The sequence below is a fragment of the Molossus molossus genome, unplaced genomic scaffold (genome assembly GCF_014108415.1).
Source record: "Molossus molossus isolate mMolMol1 unplaced genomic scaffold, mMolMol1.p scaffold_m16_p_1, whole genome shotgun sequence".
Taxonomy (NCBI): domain Eukaryota; kingdom Metazoa; phylum Chordata; class Mammalia; order Chiroptera; family Molossidae; genus Molossus; species Molossus molossus.
Genome location: NW_023425344.1, coordinates 103,945,882 through 103,970,682, shown reverse-complemented (window position 1 = coordinate 103,970,682; position 24,801 = coordinate 103,945,882). Strand labels below are relative to the sequence as shown.

The 24,801-nt window shown below is 45.1% G+C and overlaps 1 protein-coding gene across 5 annotated transcripts in view; it reads left to right on the top strand.

Moving 5' to 3' along the window:
* The window catches only part of KIAA1217 (KIAA1217 ortholog), a 307,954-nt gene that overhangs the window by 239,741 nt on the left and 43,412 nt on the right, over window positions 1-24,801 (top strand). For 4 of the 5 annotated variants that reach the window (XM_036275652.1, XM_036275678.1, XM_036275661.1 and 1 more), the window contains 3 exons: window positions 1,435-2,267; window positions 19,276-19,380; window positions 19,875-19,921. In XM_036275652.1, coding sequence (XP_036131545.1) covers window positions 1,435-2,267; window positions 19,276-19,380; window positions 19,875-19,921 — 985 coding nt within the window. The remainder of the gene's footprint in view (window positions 1-1,434; window positions 2,268-19,275; window positions 19,381-19,874; window positions 19,922-24,801) is intronic. The other variant, XM_036275689.1, reaches the window with a different exon arrangement.

Genomic DNA, 24,801 nt, shown 5'->3' with positions numbered 1-24,801 from the left:
AGTTGATTCCTTTTTTATTGAGAATTGACATACAACACTATATTAGTTTCAGATGGACAAAATAATTCAACATATGTGAATATTGAGAAAGGATCACCACAATAAGTCTAGTTAACATCCATCACCTCATATAGTTACAATTTTTCTTTCTTGAGATGAGAACTTTTTAAATTCCTCTCTTAGCAACTTGCAAATACACAATGCAGTATTAACTATTAGTCACCATGCTGTACATTACACCCCATGACTTCTTTATTTTATTTGTTATTATTCCTGCAAGTCTGTATCTTTGGACCACCTTAACTGACCCCTCACCTCCAGCCTCTAGCAAATGGAAGGTCCTGTGGGGGTCCCTGCTCTCCTAAACCAATGGGAACGGTACAGAAGTCACTGCTGCCTGAGCAAGAACCGGGCTTACAGTGGCCAACTCCAGCAGGCTTCTTGTCATCGCGTGGCAGCCCCAGGGGATTCCTGCTCCCCACCACACCTGGGATTCCCTTCCCTCTTCTCTCCCTTGCCTCCAGTTTCACCCTTATCTCCTGGATCATTATTTCCTCCCAACCTCCAGAGCCTGGTTTCTCATAGGTTCAGTAGGAGAACGGGAGTCAGTGAAACCCTTCAGGTTTCCCATGCATGTCCGTTTTGCTCCTGGCTTGTCCCTAGATGGAACCCGCTTGGAAAGATGGGAGAGATGCTTACTATTTTCCAGGGCTAATACTAGAAAATGTGCCCAGAACAAGCTTTAGAAAACACAATTTTAGCACTTTGCATATATTAGACCCACATTTATTAAGTGTCTCCAAGAAGCTATGACCTCAAAATTTAAAGCACCGCACTGCCCCCCGCCCCAGTGTTGGGTTCTCCATCAGGTGGCCCCGTGGCTGCCGTAACAAGGCTCCACACACTTGGTGGCCTAGACACCACGGACACATCGCCTTTTGGCTGTGGAGGCCAGAAGTCCGCGATGGGCTGGGGTGCCACTCCCTCTGGAGCCTCTAGGGGAGCACCCATTTCCTCGCCTCCTCCAGCTTCTCGAGCCGGCCTGCGTTCTTCGGCTCGCAACCCCTCCTCCACCTTCAGCGCCCGTGGTATAGCACCTTCTAGTGTCTCTCTGACACTGCTTTTGTCGTCACATCTTCTTCACCAACTCTCTCCCTTCTGCTTCCCTGTCACGTATCAGGGCCCTTGTAATTGTATGGAGCGGACCTTGTCGTCCAGGCTAATCTCTTCATCTCAACATGTTTACAGGGGGACACCTGCAAAGTCCCCATGCCGGTAAGGGGACATGGTTACAGGTCCAGGGATTAGGGTGTGGATATCTTACAGGGGCCATTATTCGGTCTACCACATCAGGGAAGCCACACTGGCACATTGAGGCCTCTCTAAAAATGTGAATGTCAAAGTGCATTTTCTAATGTCTTGCTTTATTTTCAGATGCAGAGAGAAATGATTTATGCAAGAGGAGAGGGCCCTGGTGCCTCCCGACCTGGATCCACAGCTCATCCAGCCCATGCCCTTCCAAACTCGCCACCCTCCACTCCTGTGCCCCATTCCATGCCTCCCTCCCCATCCAGAATTCCATATGGGGGCACCCGCCCCATGGTGGTTCCGGGCAATGCCACCATCCCCAGGGACAGACTCTCCAGCCTGCCAGTCTCCAGATCCATCTCACCCAGCCCAAGCGCCATTTTGGAAAGGAGAGACGTAAAGCCAGACGAGGACCTGAGTGGCAAGAACATTGCGATGTACCGAAATGAGGGTTTCTATGCCGATCCTTACTTGTACCACGAGGGACGGATGAGCATAGCCTCTTCCCATGGCGGGCACCCGCTGGACGTCCCTGACCACATCATCGCCTATCACCGCACAGCAATTCGGTCAGCAAGCGCTTACTGCAGCCCGTCTGTGCAGGCCGAGATGCACATGGAGCAGTCACTGTACAGGCAGAAGTCAAGGAAATATCCAGACAGCCATTTGCCTACTCTGGGCTCCAAAACACCCCCCACATCTCCCCACCGAGTCAGTGACATGAGAATGGTGGACCTGCACACTCATCACAACGCCCATGGGCCCCCTCACACCATGCAGTCGGACCGGGCCTCACCCAGCCGCCAGGCCTTCAAAAAGGAGCCAGGCACCTTGGTGTACATTGAAAAGCCACGGACCACTGCAGGGTTATCCGGCATTGTGGACCTCGGTCCTCCTCTGGTGGAGAAGCAGATGTTTGCTTACAGCACCGCTACGATACCCAAAGACAGAGAGACAAGGTAAGGTGCTGAGGGGGGCCGAGGGCAGGCTGTGCCTGGGTGTTGTTGAGCGCGCTCTTCAGAGGTCAGGCCAAGAGAACGGGTGTCAGCTGGGCACCGGCCTCGTGCAGCGTGCCCTGCGGAGGCTGCAGAGGGCACAGAGCAGGATCAAAGGCCATCCTTGTCTGCGGCTTCTAAATTGTTGGGGGTCGAGTGAGCAGGCCCATGGCAGTACTAACGGCGGACAGGCACCCCAAGAGTGGTTGGTGTGGGTCACCCGAGCGCCATCATTACCTACAGCTAAATAATTTGGAAGAAAATTGTGGTTAGCGGAAACCATTCAGACAAATAAATCAAGAACTCGTGCTTGATTGGCCACAGAAAATAAGGAGTGAGTGGTTCCAGGTGTAGCTGTTTGAAATGATTTGTGTTTTTCCTTGTGTGGTGAAATTTTGTTTTCTCATCTGGTTTGGGGAAATGGAAAGAATGTGTTACAGGCTGTGTCATCTAGAATGATAAAACATGAATTTGCATAAAAATAGGATGGTTTAGATTTACTACTCATTTCAGAGTGGTACTGAGATCAGCAAAATTATCTGGTGAATGACATGCAGGGCATTTTCCTTTCTTTTTTAATATAAATATTGTCATAATTTTCCACTCTAGAACCTTCCTACTAGACCTTAAAAATTCTCCAAAGTTCATATAGTAATAGAAAGGCTAATTTTGATAGAGGGACTTTATCTAGCCTGAATTGGTTAAAGGAAATCAACGTAATAATTATAATGATAAAAAAAATCTAGTCAAAGAAATGGAGTCCAAAAAGAAGGTGAAGACTTTTACCAGAGAAGTATGAAAAATAAGATCTAGATATTTAATCATTCAGTACCTTATAGGACCCAGTGTTACCTACTCCTCACTAAAAGTGGTAATGTCACTTATTACTATGACATAACCCTATATTTAAAAAAAAAAAAAAAAAAAACGCAAAAAAAAAGCCAAAATTGTGAATGAAATATGAATGGTCTTTCTGACTTTCTCACACACAAATCAGAAAGCCCTGTCCTCATTGGCAGAATTTGACCTGTTCAGGCACAGAAGAGAGACTCCTGGAGGATGGGAAGGGACAGACAGGGAAGTTTGGGGATCATTAACGCACTGACAAAGTCTAATCCTCTCATACAACTGAAATAACCCAGCAGGTTTGACTGGCCTAAAAAAAGTTAAGGCTTGGGAAACAATATTTATTCCCTCCTTTCCAAAGGCCTTAGGAAGTAAAACTCTAAGAATCAAAAAAAAAAAAAAAAGGGAGACTTCTCACGACCATGGACAGCTGAGGGGTGTGGGATCAATACTGAGGCTTATTAGAACAGACCAATGTCACAACTCAAGGGACCTTTACCAAGATGTGCCCTGAGGCTCACAGGTTTGTGCCTTGTGCTTTGAAGAAGGGGTAACCATCCTCAGGTGGGCTGTGAGGGGCCCGTGGGCAAAAACGAGTCACTTAGGGGATGGGACTTGGAGTCCTAAGAATGTAGTACAGGAAATGATAAAACTACTCATCTCCAGGCTATCATGTGAAGGCCAGAACCCATCCTCCCACCAGCCCCACCTACTCCGTGCTGACTTGCCTTGTGGGTCGAAGAGGACTAAGAGCTTGATTCCACTGTGGATCACAGTAGGCGGTTTCCACCCTGCTGGGCTGTAGGCAAGTTTTCTTCACGATGGTGCCTGGCTCCTTCCCCAGCGCCTGGCTCCATGTCACGCTTGCAGTTACCACGTGTGTATAACTAAATGAGCACCACTGAGCCCAGTGTTTTCCAGGACTTAGTTATGGGAGGGAAAAATGAAGGAACCCTCTGCTGGTATGTGGAGTCTTCTCACTATTGGATCAAAGTCTTGAAGAATTTTAGCTTTAATCGGTAACAGAATTCTTTTAGGGCCTCTGCTTTCTCTTTAGGTTTCTATTTTACCGACACTCAGAAAAACCCAATGCATTTCTGTTTTATGTTAGAAACCCTTGTTAGAAAATCTGATTTATCTTATTTCTAGAATAACACATATTAGAAAAATCTGTTGAAAAAGATTAACGTTCACCTAAAATATCCTGTTGTTATCGCTACCATATTCTGACATACGACTGTAATGATAAACATCATTTGATATTTTTGCATTCCCTGAAATGTGAAATAGCAGAACAAGAATTTTATCTCACGCATCTGGCCTAGGTGATTCCTCACCTAGTAATCTGCTTATCTCCAGGGGGTGGAATTGGAGTGCTTGTATCTACATGAGCAGGCTAGATTCCCTTCTCCTGTAGGCACACACACCCCTCAGCCTTTAGAGTCCCCGTCACTGAAACACCTAACCATCCTCAGTCCAGGCACATGATAAAGTGTTTAAAGAATGATTCTCTAGTAAAAAGAACTTGATTCTGGAAATTTTGCTATCGTCACTCCCACCCATCACCCCATAGTTACCTGGTTGACTTCTCATCAACTATAATTCTGAACACTTTTAGAGAGCTTAATGGCTGGAGTGAAATGTAGGACTGCTTGGCACTACATTTATAAGTACTACTGTTTGAGAAAGAATGCAGATGGTAGCTAGCTTTTATTGGGAGCCTTTTAGGGACCAAACACGGTGTGAAGTGGTTTCTGTACATCATGGGATGTAATCATCATGACCCACTGAGGTATGTACAGTGTCATCCCAATTTTACAGATGCAGAAACTGAGCTCAGAGAGGTTAAGTAACTTGCCACTCAGTGGCATAGAATGTCCAAGTGCATTAATGCACCCTTACCTTTGCCCGTGAGCCATATTCTGCCTGCTGAGTCAGAACTGTGAGCCCCGCCTGCACCCAGAAGAGAAGTTTTTTCAACCAGAGCATTTCAACCAGAATTTTCCAAAAGTGGCTTCAGGACTAGATGCTAAATGACTGCTCCTAAAGGATATTTACAGTCATAATCATGGTAGAATTTGCATAATTATGCTGTAATTTGCATAAATATGTACATGCCATTTAAAACATAACTGCCCTAGCTAATAGATTAGCACAAGTATGCAGAAATAAGGACAGAATACAGAGAACATTCTTGGTAGATTTTATTTTCAAAAAATGAATGTGAGTACTATGTCAATGAATTTTTTTAAAAACAAGATCATAAAACAATTACTGAAGCACAAAATTGTAGTCCATTGTTTCACCTAGACTGTGATGTTATTTTGGATATATTTAATCTGTGGAAGTATTTGTAAATACATCTAGCTTCATGGGTATAAAGCTCTATAAAGTGCCAAACCAATTTCTGTTGCAGTTTCATGATGTTAAAAAGCAAATAAATCTGGGAGTACTTTTTATATAAAACTCTGAGGTGAACTTTTACATCTAAAGCGTGAAGCTACAAAAACACAGGAGGGAGACGGAGAAATCTGTAGCGATGCTTTCTCTGGGGCACAGCTAGGTTCTGATGCTGTTCAAAGAGCTCTCTGGGCAAGAGCCCGCATCACTGCAGGATGTTTGAAATCACAGAGAGAAAATCCGTTCTTTCCCATCTGTACTCAGGAAACTTCCAACAGTAGCTTTTTTTTTTTTTTTGAGGGCACATGATTTTATAACAGCCCCATTGACTTGAAAATGAGTTTAAAGTAATTTCATCTTGATTCTTATATTTAGATATGTGCCTTGATTTAATAAATTTGGCATCTCTTTTTTTTATAAAGGTGCTTCCACAAAGCATTGAGTAATGACAAATTATACATAGAAGATCTGGGAAAAAGTAGCGCAGATAGGAGACAGGTATGTTGGTAGGGATCTCCTCCCAAGATGCCCACGGACTTTGGGGTGGAGGAGCAGATTACAACTGCTTCGACCTCAGTACAGCAATTCTTGTGTCTGAGCTTCTAGAAAGAAAAGAAAATGCTCCCAAGTGATGAGGTGGCTTTACTCGGATGACTTCCCTTCAGTGGGGCTCGGAGAAGAGAGGGTCCCGGTGACTGTTAGGAGTGCTGAGGGAGACGGTGTGTGACGGCCGACGGTACACGAGGCTCTCTCTTCCCTCGGTCATAAAATTACTGCATTAAATAGCACCATCATTTCTATTCATGGCACATAAAACAGCCCTTAGGAATTATAAAATTCTAGGACATTTATGTTTTGCTATCATCTGCAATATCTTTATCGAAATAACTCTAAAAATTCAAGGGTGCTCATTTCAAGGTGACTGATATCTCGCCTTCCAAATTCCTCCTAATGTAGTATTTTTCAAAACAGGGTAAACTTGAACTAAGATTGTATCTCACTAGTCTGCACCTACAGTAGCTAAATTCAACAAACTAGTTGAGAATGCACAGAGGCAGATCCTTGCCCTGTCTGGACATGTGTATCTGGAGAAGAGAAGCCACATGAGGTCCCTCTGTCATTTCTGAAACATCGCAGATTTAAAGAAGCCAAATCTCTTGTCTTGAGCCAATTAGAAAGAAGGGAAAGGAAAGATTCTGTGTGCAGAAGGGAGCCTGCATGCTAACTGGTAGCCTGTGTCTGTTCTTAATCATTTTACATCATTTTCTCATTTTACGGGGATTAAGTGTTACTGTGTTGGTAGCTTTGAGGGGTGGGATGCATCCTTGGTTTAGCAGTTGATGGAGTGAAAGTCTGTCTAAATGCAGATTTGTGTCATTTAAACATGTTCACAGCAACAGACATGCCTCCGAAGATTTTCTAAGCTGTACTTTATCCTGCTGCCAAGCTGAGTCTGAATGGTCACACAGAATGATCCGTGTTTCCTTGTCCCGCATGTTGTCAGAAGCGAGCACATCAGAGATGTCCTAAGTGGTTAGACTGGCATCTTCCTAAAGCAACGTGTCCTTAACTTGTTCTCTATTGCTACTTTGGGCCTGATCATTTGGGGGGTTCTCTTGTTATTGTGGGGTGTTTAGTAGCATCTCCATTCTCTACCCCCCTAGATACCAGTAGCAAACTACCCACCCCAACCAACCCTGCCTCAGTCATGACATCAAAAATGTCTCTTGACATAGTCAAGTGCCCCCTGGGGGGTGAAGCCCCAGGTTGAGACTCACAGCTCTGAAGGAAATTTGGACTTTTTTTTTTTTTTTTTTATCCTCACCTGAGGACATTTTCCCATTTTTTGTACAGATAGAGTGGGAGGGAGAGAGAGGAAGAGAGAGAGAGAGAAACATCGACGTGAAAGGGACACATCGAGTGGCTGCCACCCGCACAACCAACCAAGGCCGGGGACAAACTGCAACCGAGGTACGTGCCCTTAGCGGGAACCGAACCCGGGTCTCTCTGTACCGCAGGCTGACGCTCTAACCGCTGAGCCAAACCGGCCAGGGCGAAATTTGGACTTTTTAACTTAATGTAGTGGACAGATGAAAGAATGCCTCACACTTAAGGAATGTAAATTGTGACATTCATAAAACATAGATCTTGACAATTTTTACAGTTCATTTCTTACCTCTTGGTAAAGCAACTTTTTTATTATTATAACTTGCTATCATTATCTCCAGTTCAATCAATCTGCTATTTATTGAGAGACAGTGACAAATAGTGTTGACGAACATGGACTCCGAAGCCAGCTTGCTTGGGTTCAAATCTGAGTTCTAACATTTGCTAGCAGTTGGGGACCTTGGACACATTCCTGAATCTTGTACTGCCTTCGTTTGCTCATCTATGAAATGTGGATAATAATAACACAACTTCACAGGATGGAAGACGTTACGGTGAAGTGCCTTGTTCCCTGGCTGCCTTGTCATAAGTACTCAGAGTGCCTACTTTGAGCCAGGCACCCTACTGACTATTATCAAACAGAGAGCTTAACACACAGAGCTGGCTAAGACAAAGGACTATTTGTGAATATAATACCAAGAAGGACATAAAGTAGGGGAGGGGATTATAGGAAACAACAAAACTAAGTGGGAACAGAGAAGGAAACCAGCTGGGCTTCAGGATCCAAATTAGAATGTTTAGAATATCAAAGCCATTTTTAAATCCATTTCAGAAGGGCAGTCAGATGTTCACATCTTGGGTCCAAGAGCAAAAAGACAAGCCAGGATTCAGGCATCCCTTACAAGGGCACCTGAGCTGTATGACTGAGGATGAAGACACCTAACCAGGTGCAGCTGAGATAATTAGGTTATCTGTTTTGATGCCTAATAGGGCCTGAATGATTCTGCTCTTGTCTTGATCGCTTTTTCATGTAACTCTAATTATGGGTCAATGCATGTTTATGGAGCTTCTCTTATGTGCTTGTCTGTGGGCTAGATGCTTCACAGGACTAAAAGAAACTTCTCTGTGGTCCCCACGCACAAGAAAGATAAACTGTGAAGACTGTCATAAAGCATCAAAATTGTCATATAAACATATAAGCTATGCCACAGTGAAGTACAAGAAGCTCCTGAACTCTGGATGCTGACTACGTAATTGTTTTTGCAGGAACAACCACAGGAATAGGATTTCATTCATGGGTGATGCTCAGGGATTCTCTTCTTGTTGCTTTGACAGTGACAATGTCTCCTAGTGAAGCACAGAGAAGGGAGGAGGTTGTGTCAAGTCATGAAGAGGGAAAATAGCTCTCCCAGAGACTGCAGCTTCATTCAGGAAGAGTTCTGTTCCCAACATCGAGAAGTCCAGCTGGGAAGTCAGGCCACAGTTTTCTTGAAAATAATGAGGAACAATGATAAAACTAATAATACACTGTAGGTTATAGAGGCTTCCATGGACCAGCTGGAAATTCAACCACCATTTATTCCAAGCTCAAAACAATGAAAGTACAAGTAAACTTTTAATTTCAAGCCTAATTTGGGGACTGCTTGTATATAATTAATTCCAAAGAAGTGATACAGAGAGTAATGGCTATGAATTCAGACAAGGGAGCACTTTCCTGAATGTATACTGGTCTGGGAGCCTTCGTGAGAATGTCGAGATGAACTGAATTTCAGGGATATATGTAACACAATAAAAAGATATTATTTGGGAAGTCAGACTGATCTTTATCCAAAATCTGCTGTATTTCTACCATTATCATGCCTATAAAAATGATATCTGAATATGATGGTTTGCCAGTCTCAGAAGTCAAGTAAGGGCCAATAAAGTGAACTATTACTTCACTCTCAGGAATATAAACTTCATGGTTAAGTAATATTTGCTAGTCATTTCTTAACTGCTGAGTTCAGGCAACAGCTGTCTGGTAAACGCTACTTAACCACTTGACAAGTTATGAAGATAGCCCTCCTCTTACAGAAGTAATATTCTATCAAAAATGCCAGTGGAATGACTGTCAGAAAGTCTGTGTTACTTCAGACCAATTTATCAAAAGGAAAGCCATCATCTGTCACTAATTAGATGAAATTTAAACGCACTTTGAATATTTTTCTTGAATATTCATGAGGTGCTGTCAGTCAGACACCTGGGGTCTGAAACCAGAAGCTAAGCTGGAGGAACAGAAATTCTGTGAGATTCAGATAAGCTTCTTTCCTTGCTGCCTGGAACTTTTGTTTTCAAAGAGAAAATGAATAAATGGATAGGTGTGTGTTCAGCCTCCTTGAAAGACTCGGTGCAGACTCATGGTGGATTCAACCCAGCCTGAAGATGGGGCTCATCTAAGTAGTCCAACAGCCCAGCAGCTGGGTAATCCTGGCTACATTTTAGCTTCTTTTGTGGTTAGTTGTCCTTCTGTCTGGTGAGGATCACAGAGATTACACTTGTTTGAATGTTGGACTTTATTTTTCATGAATGAAGTGATTCAAATATATAGCCAGGTCTGAGCATGAATTTGAACTTTTAAAACATGCAGCCCAGCCAGTGTGGCTCAGTAGTTGGGCGTCGACCCATGCACCAGAGGTCACTGGTTTGATTCCCGGTCATGGCATATGCCCAATTGTGGGCCTGATCCCCAGTGGGGGGCATGCAGGAGGCGGCCAATCGATGTTCTCTCTCATCGATGTTTCCATCTCTCTCTCCCTCTCCCTTCCTCTCTCTCTCAAATTAATAAAGAAAAAAAAATTTTTAAACAAAAAAAACTGCAGGTCTTAAATAGTCTGTATTACCCACAACATTCTTGTAGGACCAATCTCATTGCCAGGGAAGACCTCCTGTCCCTCCCTGTCCATCTTCAGGGCTGATGGGATCTTAGAGACCACTGTTCTAATCAGTGACTTTACAGATGGAGAGACAGTTGGGAGACTTCCCAAAGGTTCGGTGACTGGAGCCACTAGTCAAATGATGTTTTCCCTCTCATGCCGTCTCAATATTTTTTGTCTTTTTAATGATGGCAGTATGTCCTAACTCCAACAAGCACAGTATCTAAGAACACAAAATTAAAAAACACACAAGAGAAGCCAAGTATAGGAAATTTTTTTCTTTTTCCTTAAGAGTCATTATCTTATTTCTTTTGAGTCCCTGCTGAGGCTGTGCAGGCCCAGAGCAGGGCGTGGCAGCCTGTTCCGCGCTCCCCGAGGCCCACTCGGGACACCGCCTCCCCTGGCTTCTGACACCACCTCGGAAGGTAAAACACAGGCCGAGTTCAGGGTGCCAGAACCTGAACAAACAACCGTTCATACTAGTTTGTACCTGTACCAAAAAAATGAGCTGTCACTTCCAGAGCATGAATATTAAAAAATTGCCCTCAGGGAAGAGAAAGAAAATGCAGAGTGGGTGATTTCAGCGAGCAGGGTGGAGGCTTGCCCCGGGTGGTGGAGGCTGCCAGCACTCGGGAAGTGAGCCTCACCCCAGCTGTGAGTCACTGGGTGGGCAGCTCAGAGCCCTGCAGGGCGCACTCGCTGTGCAAGTGTCTCCGCAGGTCAGCTGGCTGTTTCCTAGGGGAGCCCCGCCTCCCCAAGCCCGGTTCTTCGCGAGGCAGGACCGGAACCATGACCTCTTCAGCGTTCCATGCCGTTTAAATGAGAACGGGTATAGAATCCTTTTGTGAATTGGAAAGTGCTCTATAAATAAGAGTCTTTGCTGACACACGATTGCGGAGCCAGTCTTTTGCAGGAAGGAGCCATAGTGTGTGAGCCATTTGGGTCTGAGAGATGGTGTCCTCGTGCCCTCATTGGGACTGAGCAGCCTGCCTGTGCGCTGTGAAGCAGTAAAGGCTTCCTGAGCACTCGCCCTGCGGGCCCAAGGCTGTCAGAGGCCGGAAATCGGTGATGGGAAATCAGTGATCGCACACCTTGGGAGCTCGGGCCTGGGTGCGGCTCCGCTCTGCCGGGCCTGCTGGGCCTGCTGGGCCTGCCTGGTCTTTTTTTTTTCTTTAATCAAGATCACTGAATTAGAATGGAAAGAAAACAGTGGGACCTAAATACCCCTCCAACTAGAACACTGTGTGAGCATAGAATTCTGTGTGTGCAGGATTTCAGATGTGGTGTTCTCTGAGTGTTAGGCATCAGAGAATGGGCACCTCTCTCGCAAGGTGTTCAGTGCGTGTCAGTGCGAGCCCTCGAGACCCCGTTTCCTCTGCCTGTGGAGGATCCATTCAGCCTTTTACACCCCCTGTCACAAGCTCCACTCCACGTGCCCCAGCTTCCTGTGTCTGAACTTGGGACTTGCCTACCTCTGGGACTTTGCATTTGTTCTTCTCTTCCAGCAGACATCTGTCTACCTGGCTGGCTTCTTGCCAATGTCAGGGCTTCACTTACATGCCATCTGCTCCAGGGGGCCTTTCCTGACTGACCACGGCGTGGGCATGGCGAGCGCATGCGCGCACGTGCACACACACAATCACACACCGTGGTATGATACATAAGTAATGTATGTATATTTATATGCAGGTATATATTTTTATATTTACATATATATTTCTCTACTTAATTAGTTTGTTGTACCATTACCCTCACCCCTAAAAGGTAAGCTTCGTGAGAGTAAGAAGCCCTTTGTTTTATTCACATCTGTAGCCCAAGCATCTATCTCTGCGCTTGGCACACAGTCCATGCCAGAAAAATATCTGTCAAGTGAATGAAGTTAAGGGACAAAAGAAAGCCTTTCACATCCATAACGCATTGCAGTTATGCAAGTTGTAGTTACTGGCTACCAAACTTCACCTGGGCATTCAGTATAAATAGCAGCGGTTATAATTTGTGAAGAACTGTTTATTACAGGGAATACCATCATCTCCACAGTATCTCTCTCCACATCATGTTATAAGCTCTCATTCTCTCAATGCCTCAGTAAATTTACAAAGATTAGAAATAGCTTTCTCTCCCCAGATCCTCATACATGGGGCTCCATGTTTTTACCTATTTTTTTACCGTTGTCGTTCAGGGTATCTTCACGGGCCACAAGTAAAATGCAGAGCATTGCAGATGAACTGCTCTGCTTTGGTCGCTGTCTTTCCTGACGTGGGGAAAACCTGGTTGCCTGACCAGAGGATTCCACACTCTGTGTCCCTGAAGTATCCCCAAGAGGGTATTTCATTTATTCCCTCTTATTTATTTTCCTCCTCAGTCTGTCAGAAAGCGAAGCCAGCCAGCTAGGAACGGCAAGGCTGAGAGAGAGGCCAGCCACAGAGAATCCAGTCAGGACAGTGGAGAGAGCGTGTGGTCCACCTGAGGGAGGAGCAGAACAATTACGATGACTTTCCAGACAGTCTTGATGACCGCGGATGAAGGAGGGAAGGATGCGGGTAAAGAGCTGGTGTGTGTGAATAAGGGAACCGAAGACAACTGAAGATGGTACCCTTAGGGAGGATTTTGGAGTATCTGATCTGAACAGGAAACACTTACCAAGTAAGAATTTAAGGTCAGAGTGGATCTGTGAAGAACACTCTGAAGATCTAGAATGCCAAACTGATGAAAGGGCTGTCAGCACCAATGTTGAAGCTACAAAGGATGATGGATGGAGGTGTGGCCGACAGGAGGCCGTCTTTCCAGGCTGAATTCGTCCACGGGGGTGAGGGAATTTTCTGGAAGTTGGTAGGGAACCTGTGTGTCTGACATGCCACTGAGTCAGCTGCGACTCCTGGGGACCCTGGGAATGAGTGATGTCCACCATGTCCTGTCCTCACCGCCCTGCTCTGCTCCTGTAGATGCACGTCTGTGGCGTCTTTTATGGAGTCAGTCCATCTCATACTTGGTCTTCCTCTTTTCTGCTGACTTGCATGTTTCCCAGCATTACTGTCTTTTCCAAAGAACCCCGCCTTCTTAAGGCGTGCCCAAGTAGGGCAGCTTCGGGTTAACGTGTGATGTTTCAGACTTATTTTGCTGTAGGGCCCACTTGTTCAGCTTTCCATTGGTCCTGGGTACCCATAGAGCTCTCCTCCAATACTGTATTTCAGAGGAATCAATATTTCCCCCTCAGTCTTCCTCACCATCCAACTTTCGCACCCATGCATAGTAATTATGAATACACGGGTGTGGGTGATCTCAGCCTTGGTCTCTAACGGCATAGGGAACATACAGATAAGTAATTCAGAATTCAGAAATGGGGAGGTGGCCTTAGGGAACACAGAACGTACCCAGTCTTCCTTCTCCACAAGCAGTGGCAGGGGGACAAGTAGCCTTCACGGTCAAGGTTATACACAATATCTCAAATGGCCCTCTGTGTGCCCAGTCCTCATCTGAGGACTGAAAGTCCAAGAAAGGTGCAAGAAATGGCTGTTACCTTTCAGGGCGCGCAGGTATAGGAGGCAATATTGATGCACACACAACATTGTGGCTCCGTTGCACTTACCACCAACTCCGTCAATATCTCCTCGATAAATCTGGATGTTCTCATGAGAAGGTACATTTGTGGGAGTTTGAGGAAGAATATCTTCAATATATAGTTCTCTCACCAATAGGTTAAAGTGGGGCAGAAAGAGGTTTGCTGCTCAGAGTCATCCGAAGCTGTATCACAAGTTCAGGTCATTTGAATTCCAGTGTTCTGTTGAACTCTTCTGAAAACAGTGTCTTCAATTACTTTGATTTTTATCTCTCATACCAGAGAGTCGGGGCATGAACAAACAAGGACATAGCCCAGCTTCAAGCCTGTTCACTATTCAGTTCTGGAAAATGCCTTTGGCACTGCCAAGACTACATGGTTTTAGTTCACTTAGATTTCTCCCTGAAAAAAAAAAAAAAGTGGCTCTGTGAAAGGAAGGTCTGCTCAGTGGTGCTGCTCCATGTGCTGCTGGGGACACAGCAGCTTGCCCTGGGCCGAGCACACCTGAAGGGCTCAGAAACATTTGCTGATGACTCATTGACCAGTTATCACTTTCAGGGGGAGGGAGGTGACAGGGAATGAGCAGGAACAAAACAAAACAAAAAAAATCACAGAATACTAGAACTAGAAGTGAATTGCTGGACCACCTAGAAAGTACTCTCAGGATGCCGGCCCTGCGATCATTGTTGCTGGCTACCCTGCACCACTGGGTTTCCAAGTTAGTGACTGGGTAGGAAGGTGAATGCCTCTCCCGGGCCAGACCAACCCGACCTTCGCAGTGGGCTGCTTGCAGCCAGCTCCCCAGCACTTGCTTTGGGTATTTAAAAACATGGCCTAAGGGCTTCATTACAGGGGAATTACCAGTCTCATACTTGTTCCAGCTTTGCCTTGTTTTTTAATAGCCATTAATTTACTCAGATAGGGAATGATAAGGACTTAATTCAGGCTTAACGAGGCCTTGGTCGGAACAAAGACAAGTCCATGGTAAAAATCAAAAACAAAAAAAACTTGAAAGTGAAAACTTGAATCAAAAAAATTGTGTAAATGGAATTACTGGAGAAAAGTATTCCCTCAACCCTGGCCGGTTTGGCTCAGCGGCTAGAGCGCCGGCCTACGGTCCAGAGAGACCCGGGTTCAGTTCCCACTAAGGGCATGTACCTCGGTTGCAGTTTGACCCCGGCCCTGGTTGGTCGTGCGGGTGGCAGCTACTTGATGTGTCCCTTTCACGTCGATGTTTCTCTCTCTCTCTCTTCCTCTCTCTCCCTCCCACTCTGTCTGAATAAAGAATGAAAAAATGTCCTCCGGTGAGGATTAAAAAAAAACAAAACACTATTCCCTTAGATGCAAAATTTTTTTTTCTTCTCTCTACCCTGAAGACAGGGCACACTGCTCTGCTCAAAGGCTAGGTTTTGCTCTGTCTTCACAGACAGACAGGGGCTTGCAGGAAAGCCCATGGTAACAACAAGAATGTAAATACTGGGATCAGCACTTTCCCTGGATTTGGACTTGAATTTTTATTAATACTGTGCTTGGGCCCCGAGAAGATCCATTCATCCAGGCTGACTTACAGCGCTAAATGACTAGTTAACCATACATACTAATCCCATAAATAGGGTTTATGGAATGAAAGAAAATGGTTTATGAAATTACTTTTAAGCCATCTTTTCAACAGTAATTATAGCAGTCCTGTAATACCTTAAACCAAGCGTTATTGGCAAGAATTAGCGTAAGCATCTTTAATATTCTGACAATTATTATACACAATTGCCCCTGCAATAAAATGGCAGGTCGTATATAATTTCTCTCCTTCCACTGTATTTCCCTTTTATTCCCCTTTCACATTAAACATACTTCATAACTTTTCATCGTGGGCAAAGGCAGCATAAGTTTCCAGTTGCTGTAATTTAGTTAAACCATAAAATTGTTTCCAGATTACCAACCATGAAATGGAAAGACAATCTTATTTATGAATTTATAAATCAGATAATCTCCCTCAAATGAATCCTGAAACCAGAAACACTTTGATGATTAAATAGGAGGGAAAAAGTTTTCTCATTCCCACGTGTCAAAGAACTGTATTTTCGTAAAGTGGTTTTGGCGGAGACAGCGGGACACACGTGTGCAAGCCATGGGCTCAGGGCCTCGGCCACGCACCAGACCCGCTGTTTCCTGGGTAGTGGGGGAGAATCGCTCCCCTCAACTGTTAAGCTCAAGTGTTCTGGACTCTCAAGGCTCTGAGACATTGTGTCTCCATCCTGGGGACCTAGCGGTGACAGAGCCTGGAGGAGGCACCCAGGGAGCACTTACTTCTGTCCTCACAGATACAAAAAGGAGAACCAAGGGTGTGGAGACCTTGGTTCAAGGGCATGGACCTCGGCTGCAGTTCATCCCCAGCCCTGGTCGGGGTCGTGTGGGAGGCAACTAGTCAATGTGTCTCTTTCACATCGATGTTTCTCTCTCTCTCTCTCTCTCTCTCCCTCTCCCTCCCTCCCACTCTATCTGAAGATAAATGGAAAAATATCCTCGGGTGAGGATTTTTTTAAAAAGCCAAGTACCCATTGAGCCAAGGAAATGCCACCCTATGAACACCCATGTGGAGACGACCCAACCGGGGCTATGACACTGCAATTCTAACTGGGTGATGGATCAGCTACAGATCAACGTCCTGAGTCTGGAGCGATCCTGCTGCTTTGTTTTAGTTTTAATGCTACTGCTCTCCTTTCTTAGACAAGGTGAAGAAAGCTGTTGGCCAGAGTGGGATCAGAAAGAACACTGATTTAGCCTTAATCAGGGCTGTGCCTAGAGCCAGTATTGGAATCCCTTCTGCCGTTTCCCCCTTATACGGTTGTCACTTATTCTCTGCAGTTGTAGACTTACCTGTTTCTTACATTTCTTAGTAGTACTATCATCTGTGTGTAGTTAGGTTGTGACCAGGCCTTCCTATCCCACACTCCAGCTTCATGGAACCCATTTAGCTGCTTCCTGACCAAAGCTGTCTAGACCCTATAACTGTCATGCCGCTTTTTAAAGAAAGGTAGAAGAAAGCAATCCTTTCCATTTGCCTGGTATTAGATAAGAGCAGTAACCTAGTACGCCTCAAGGTAGTTCTGAATGCACCTCGACTCTGAGGTCATGAGTGAATGAGTGACGTCCACCATTACTGTGGGAAGAATGGGGCACTGAACTGCGTCCACCCGGTTGTCAGCTGGTCCTTCCTTAAAAATCACTGGTTTCCCAAAAGCCCATTTGTGTGCGTCTGTGTCTCCCACGTGGCAGGCAGCACCGTCAGCCAGCATCCAGTCATTTCCGAGATGCAATAGTGACTTGGGTCTGATGAACTTGGGATATCCACTAGGTATTTACTAACCCACTTTCTTGTGTGGAGTTTCTTACTAATTTTTCTCTTTGGCACATGCTCTGTGTTATGGCAGAGAGCAGACCAAACGCAGGTGTGACTGGAAATGCTTGCAGCTCGGGGGTTTAGCATATACTGCTACACCTGGAAACACCTGGAAAGGCACTGCATGGAAATGGAGATGTGTCTCCACTCTCGCTGCTTGAGATTTCTCCTTCCTACTCTATTGAGCAAAGAGAGCGTTCTATTCATACTTAAATTGTTTCTCACTATCTAGGCTGCATGACTTCTGTCCAAGAAGCTCAGTGTGGTGACAGAACCATCCAGCTGAAACTAAAGAAAAGGCCGGAATTCTGAAGTCAGAAGCTTGTAATTGTGAAATTAAGCTCAATGTTCTATATGGCACTAAGGGTTATATTCCAAAGGCAGAACACCTGGCCAAAATGTTGTGTATGAACACAATTCTCCTTGAAAGTCTGCTTGATTGCCATAAAGTTTAAGATACAGATATAGCATCTCTCAATAAGTCCAATTTAACCAGTTATTGTTTCCCAGGTAAAGAACAGACCACCATGATTTTTTTCCATTGAGTACTAGATAAAATAGTTGGGTTGTGCCCTGGCCAGTGTGACTGTGGTTAGAGCATCAGCCCCCACACCAAAGAGTCTTGGGTTCAATTCTTATTAAGGGCATGTATCTGGGTTGCAGGTTCAATTCCCTGCCCCAGTCAGGGTATGTGCAGGAGGCAACCAATCAGTGTGTCTCTCTCACACTGATGTTTCTCTCCTCCCCCCGCTCCACATTCTTTAAAAATCAATGGATGTCTAGGGAAGAAAAAAGAAAAACATCTGTAACAAAAATAATGAATAGAAATTGGACAAAAATCAATGGAAAAAGTATCCTTGGGTGAGGATTAACAACAACAAAAATAGTTGGCTTGTATGTAAAAGCCACAATGTACGAATATGCTATTTGTAGCACAGGAATCACCATTGCTTACATTATGAGACGTTGGTGGGACTGAGACCCTCAGTGACGAGTGGGGTCCCTTCTCTGTCTCAAGCTCACACTAGGACACCTTCTCACAGGTCAAGATAGCAGGCGAGGTGCCCACACTATTCATACTACCCTCCTCTACCTCCCTTTATTGTTCTAAATTCCCAAATAAGCGTAAGTGAATTTGCATGCAGTCACGGTGTCATGCCCTCGGCACTGAGCCGGTAGAGGGAGGTCACGTGTGATGTTGTTTGTATAATGTGTTAAAAGGAATGGTAATAGCTCAGTGAAACTGCCGCTGTCTGAGGTACAGAAATGGGAGCCAAACAAATTGTGATGAAGCATTAGAGCCCTGACCAGATAGGTGCAGTGTCTGTGCACAGTAATTGGGATTATTCATTCATGTCTTGGGATGACCAAGTTGTTAGAGATATTTGTTTTTCTGCTTGCCCCTGTTAAATTTCCTGGGTCATTAGAGTGAGCATTATTCACCCCCAAGTCAGACATTGATTTCAATCCTATTTATCAGTGGTCTTAAGAGACATTTGCTGGTGTTGCTCTCAGACAATAATACAAGTTTTACCACACATACCACAAACATCCCCAGCACTTACACCAGAGCAGTCATCAGCCCCTCAGCTGAGGAGTACAGCTTGGAGGCCCGAGCCACTGGGCCCCAGCTGCCCAGGACACCACTGGGACCAGTGGTAAAACTGCGAAAGCAGGACAGAAAGGTTCAAACACTAAGCGCAAACTGAAGTATTTTCAAGGGAGACGCCTTTCAATTTCCCAGGGGGCCTCTCAGGTTTGCACAGGGTCTTTGCAGTGAGATCTTGGCGTTAGAACTAAACTCTGATCACAACTCAAGCTCAGCAGGTTCTTCACTCTCCCTGAGCTGGGTAGGGTGCACCTTGCTGGCCTACTAGGTGGTACCTTTTGTGACCGTCAGGTGATCAGTCACTTAGACAAACCAGTCTGGAAGTTAATAAAACTTTAATAAACAATTCTCTTGTTTTACAGAGAGAGGATGCAAGCCATGGAGAAACAGATTGCCAGTTTAACTGGCCTTGTTCAGTCTGCGCTTTTTAAAGGGCCCCTTGCCAGTAATAGCAAAGATGCATCTAGGTAAAAGCTAAAAGCAAACCAATGGAATAATTCGATCTGTTTCTCTCTAATCATTCAGATAATCCATTCATGCAAATTTGTTTTCTTGTGATCATTTCAAGGCTGAAAATATTTACAGCTCTCTGAATCATAGTTTGTTTGTTTGTTCGTTTTTTCCTTCTGGTAATTCTTGGTCGAAGGTAACACTTTGGCCCAAGAAGGGTAAACGGGCTTCCCAGTGCATGTGGCTTCACGGACCACGGCGCAGCCTCCAACTGCCATCCACCCGCCATCATCTGAAAGTCTTGAGTGCCCACCTGCTGTGTCCCACCTGCTGTGTCCGTGCACATCTGGGAAGCCTTTTCCATCCCGGCCAACAGTGGTGCTGATGCTAAAATGCCCTCATTGCTTGATACCATCACTATCTGCTGCTCATGCTTAGAAAAATGACTGGAGGGGCACAGAAAAAGGCATTTCAGAAACTGTATAGCTGACTCTCTTTTTCTTTTATTCAGTGAGAAAATGATGAAAACAGCCAGTAAGAACCACACCGATAGTGCAGGTAAGTGTTCTTGGCACTCCGGGGGGCCTGCAGCTGCCCTGGGTGAGCTCTGCTTGCTGCAGAATTATATACCTTCCCCTGCGTCATCAGCTTGGTGTGATTTCAGAGGCTTCCCGGAATGCGCTGCACCATCACACCTCTGCATGACGCTGAAACTACAGATCCGGCATTAAGGTGGGGCAGGGGAGGGGCCCTGAGCTAGTCAGTCTTCTCCCTTCAGCCTTCATGCATTCATTTACTGGTCATTCATTTATTCATCTGTATGGCCACACATGCAACAAACATATGCATACCTGGTACGGGGCAAGGACGGTGAGCATGATTCAGACACGGCTGCCTGCCTAGAACTCCTAGCCCTGTGGGGAAAAGTGATTACATGAGTGTTGAGTGTGAAGCAAAAGTGAAGGATGAATGTCCACCTGACAGTTCTAGCCTTGACCAAGGACCTTTTCCCTGAGGGAGTGACACAAACTGAGACCTGAAAGGTGAATAGGACTTCTGTAAGTGAAGGGGGAAGGGAAGAGCCATCCGGGATGGGGAGAAGCACGTGCAAACACCATGGTAAGGAATTTAGAGAATATTCCAAGTGCAAAGTGAAGCTACTGGAAGGCTCTGCCCCAGGGGAGGACCTCAGCCCGGCTGCAGTGTGGTAATGGATGAGAAGGGACAAGCTGATAAGAAGCCACCAGTGATCGAGGCGAGAAAGAAGCTATCCTTGGACCAGGGCCTGCATTTTAAATGTCAGCATTCCCCCAAAAAAGGCCCCAATTAAATTCCACATGGATTCCCCTAGTACCCAGGTGTATCTGGTGTACATTGTATCCTTCAGGCTCAAGGCAGGCTTCTCTGAAGAATAGTAGGTCTTCCTTCCTGGGTTAGAAATAGACATCACTACCAGGGACATGTTCGATTACTGAATTACACAGGAAGTATGTGGCAAGTGGGGTGAAACCCCCAATTGGGGAAGCCACAGAGTGTTGTGTAGCATGGTGGGGTGGACAGCTTCTGGGGCTTCAGCGGGGACCTGCTAGTCCTGGCCGCGTGGCTAAGCACAGGCAGTGCGGCTGCGAAACCAGCAGGGCAGTCCCCAGAGCTCCCCGTCCTCGCCGGACCTGCCGGCTCACTTAGAACTTAATCAGTGAGCTTGTCTGCAGCCAGAGAGTTCTTTCACGGAAATCACTGAACTTGTCTCCAGAAAGTGCCAGTTTGTTTCGGAGATAGTTATTCACTCATTTATGTTTTGATCTATTATGCACTTAAGGGAAAAAAGGAACCTATGGAACTCATAGGAAGAGAGAATGGTGGTTACTAGGATGGGGAAATGGGGAGATGTTGGTCAAAAAGTACAAACTTCCAGTTGGAAGATGAGTATGTTCTGGTTGTAGATAATGATATGTCAGAGAAAGACAAATACCATATGTTCTCACTTATAGGTGGAAACTAATGAACAAGGTAAACTAACAAACAAAATAGAATCAAACTCATAGATACAGAGAATAGACTGGTAGCTGGGGGGTGGTGTGTGGAGGGAGTTTGTGGTGCTGGGTGAAAAATGTGAAGAGATTAAGGAAAAAAACAACTCACAGACACAGACAACAGTATGGTGATTTCCACAGGAATGGGGAGTGGGGGAGGGAGAAAGAGTAAAGGAGGGATAAATGGTGATGGAAGGAGACTTGATTTGGGGTGATGAACACACAATACAATATACAGATGATGTATTATAGAATTATACACCTGAAACTTATATAATCTTATTAACTGATGTCACCCCAATAAATTTAATTAAAAAAAACTCAACTCTATACTTGAAAGTTGTCAAGAGAGTAGATCTTACATGTTCTCACAATGAGAAGGAAAGGTGATTATGTGACATTATGGGTGTCTTGGCTAACACCACAGTAGTAACCACAGTGCAGTATTTAAGTATCAAATCGACATGCTCTTCACGTTACAGTTCCCCAATGGTACACGTCAGTTATATCTCAGGAAAGTTGGAGGGAACAGAAGGAAACCACTGAGCACTGAGCCTTCCATTCCTCTGGATTCTCATCCAGAAGTGATTAGTATCTGACATCATTGATCTAATCAATATATACACGCTGCTTTGTATTCTCCTTTTATTCCTTTCACTTTTGGTGACATCATCATGTCATCGTAATGAGAAACATTTAATGAGTGTTTCCAGTGTGCCAGGCACTGTTCTGGGTGCTCTTCACACATGAACTCACGAACTCCTGGCACATCCTCGCTGCTCCATATTCCAGAGTAGAAGACTGAACACACTTCCACAATGTGACACATCCCCATGGTCCACCCGCCTGTCATTTTTTTTCTCATATTTCTGTGTTAAGGTGCCCCAGTCCCTTTAAAGATACATAGGTTTTTCATTTCTTTGTTTTGAATAATTTTGTGTGTGTCTTTTTTTTTTTTGGAGCATGGGAGAAGGAGCAGGTGCAATTTCCTTGGGATGTATTTCCCAAAGTGGAATCAATAAGTCCAAAGGGACGAACAGTTAAGTATCTCTGGCAACACCCTGCCAGTGTTCTCTTCTGAAAAGCTGAGCCAATTTGCAATGCCACCGGCAACAGGCATGTGTGTCTGCTCCCCCGCATCTCTGCTGAGTTTGGTCTTTCTCACTCCAGTGTGTCAGGGCTAGATGTGGTCCACAGGGCTTTCGTTGCCATAGCAGCCTTGTAGAGTGCACAAAATATATTAAGTCTTCCAGAACCCTAGGAAGTAAGCTATAAGACAAGAATTATTATGCCTGTTCTGTAGACAAGTACATGGAATTATACAGAGGTCAAGGAGCTCATTTGTTCAAGAGTAAATGAAAAGGAAAACCCAGACTTCCTGTAACTTTAGGAATATTTGACTCTGTGGATATAAGAGAGCAGAGGGAACCTCCCATTTCAAAGGCTTACTATGTATTTTATACTGTGTGTTATATAATTTAACATGCATAACCCTGTAAGGGAGATGTTAGCCACACAGCTAGTAAGAGTCATAGCCATTCTTGCCAACCCCCAAACCCATGCTCTGTCACAACAGGATACATTAAATTTGCATCATATTTGCATGTAATAAATTTTACAGTGAGATGTACTTGACTGAAGTGAATTACCTAGCAGTGATTTGGTGGGAGAAAGAGAGGCCATTACCTGGCAAGGGTGAAGTGCACAGAAAGGAGTGTTTCTGAGGACAAACCACACAATGATTCTCCTTTTTCATTTGTGCATGTTGGCCACAGAATGTGACCACCTGCTTTTGGGTGTGGAGAGCAGATCTCAGGTCCTATGAACCTAATCTGAAGGGGAAATTGTTTATCACTTGGCGTCCCTACCCAGCAGATCCAGCTCCATGCATGGATTTCAGGGCACTTGCCTATAGATCTCAGCCTATTGCTGCCACCCCCAGCTTTCTGCGCCTGCTGACATTCCAGGTGAGGAGGGGAGGCTGGCAGAAGCTCCTCCTGCCTACTCTGCTCAGAGAAATCATCACAGCTGATTGATTGCCGGGGCGGGGGGGGGGGGGGATCCCTCTGTGCCAGACACCAGGCTAAGCAGTCTACATGTGTTAATTTCATTATCTCACACAATAACCCTTACGTCCATTTTGCAGGTGAGGAAACTGAGAGTGAGAGAGGTTAAGTTATTCTGCCAAGGTCACCCAGCTAGGAAGTGGATACTGAGAATGATTTCCAGGTTTCTGATTTAAATAATTGAGTATGTCATAGTGCCGCTGGCTAAGAACAGACCTACAGAGACAAAAAGAGGTCTGGGAAGATGAATAGTTCTGTAGCAACATGAAGGTACTGGTATGTGGATCTAAAGAGAATTGTTTGCCGGAGACAAAGACGCAAGGGGCCTGGGCAGGTGGTGGTGGTGGAAGTGACGTCCCTGGAAAGCATGTCCGGTGAGAGAACAGACCAGAATTTTTAAAGTTGGCCAAGGCAGAAATTAGGAAGGAGATTGACCAAGAGGAAGTAGCAGAGAGGTAAGAAGATGAGGGACAGGAAAGTTCAAATTGACTAAAAGGAAAGAAGTTGCTAACAGAGCCCAGCGTCACACCGAGGCGATGTCTACTAGGTAGACAACTGACTGTTGCTCACCTTCTAAAGAGCTGTTTCAGTGACTGATGGATTAGAAACCAAATTTAGTGGATTAAAAGATTACAGATGGCCCTGGCTGGTTTGGCTTAGCGGTTGGAGCGTTGGCCTGTGGACCAGAGAGTCCTGGGTTTCAGTTCCCGCTAAGGGCACATACCAAAAAAAAAAAAAAAAAGATTATAGATGAAGAAATTTTTAGAAATGAGTATAGATTCCATAAAGAAATTTTTTTGGTGAAAGATATTTTTTAAACCAGTTATCAGCATTCAATTTTAACCGGTGGCATGGAGATTCGGCCTCTCCTCCACACAGGAGGTCAGTGAGGTGTCCTGCTGCCCTCAGAATGTAAAGAGAAGGAGGGATTGAGTGATAATAACGTAACTCGACCAAGTCTAAAAGAAAAACTTCCTATTCATTGTGACTCCCTCAGAATACTTGATCTTGAAGGTGCTGTTAATTCTGACATGCTGCTGTTATTGGAAATGTTACTGGATGTCCTCTTACTGAAACCCTTCACCGTTGGAGACTCTTCACTGGAACAATTACAGATATGGCAAATCTTGCTTCTATGAGGGTGCTTTTGACTTGGGGGCAGGGAGATTGCCAAAAGTTGATCAGAGCCACAGTGGTGATGGTAGTGGCTTGTTAGGCTCATAAAATAAGAAAATTCACTGTCTGCTCTGCTGGGTTCCTTTGGACATCCTTAAAATGCTTTCTGGTCTCTCCCCTGCCTTCCCCGAGGGGCCCAGGAGAAGCCAGGAGACCGGATCTA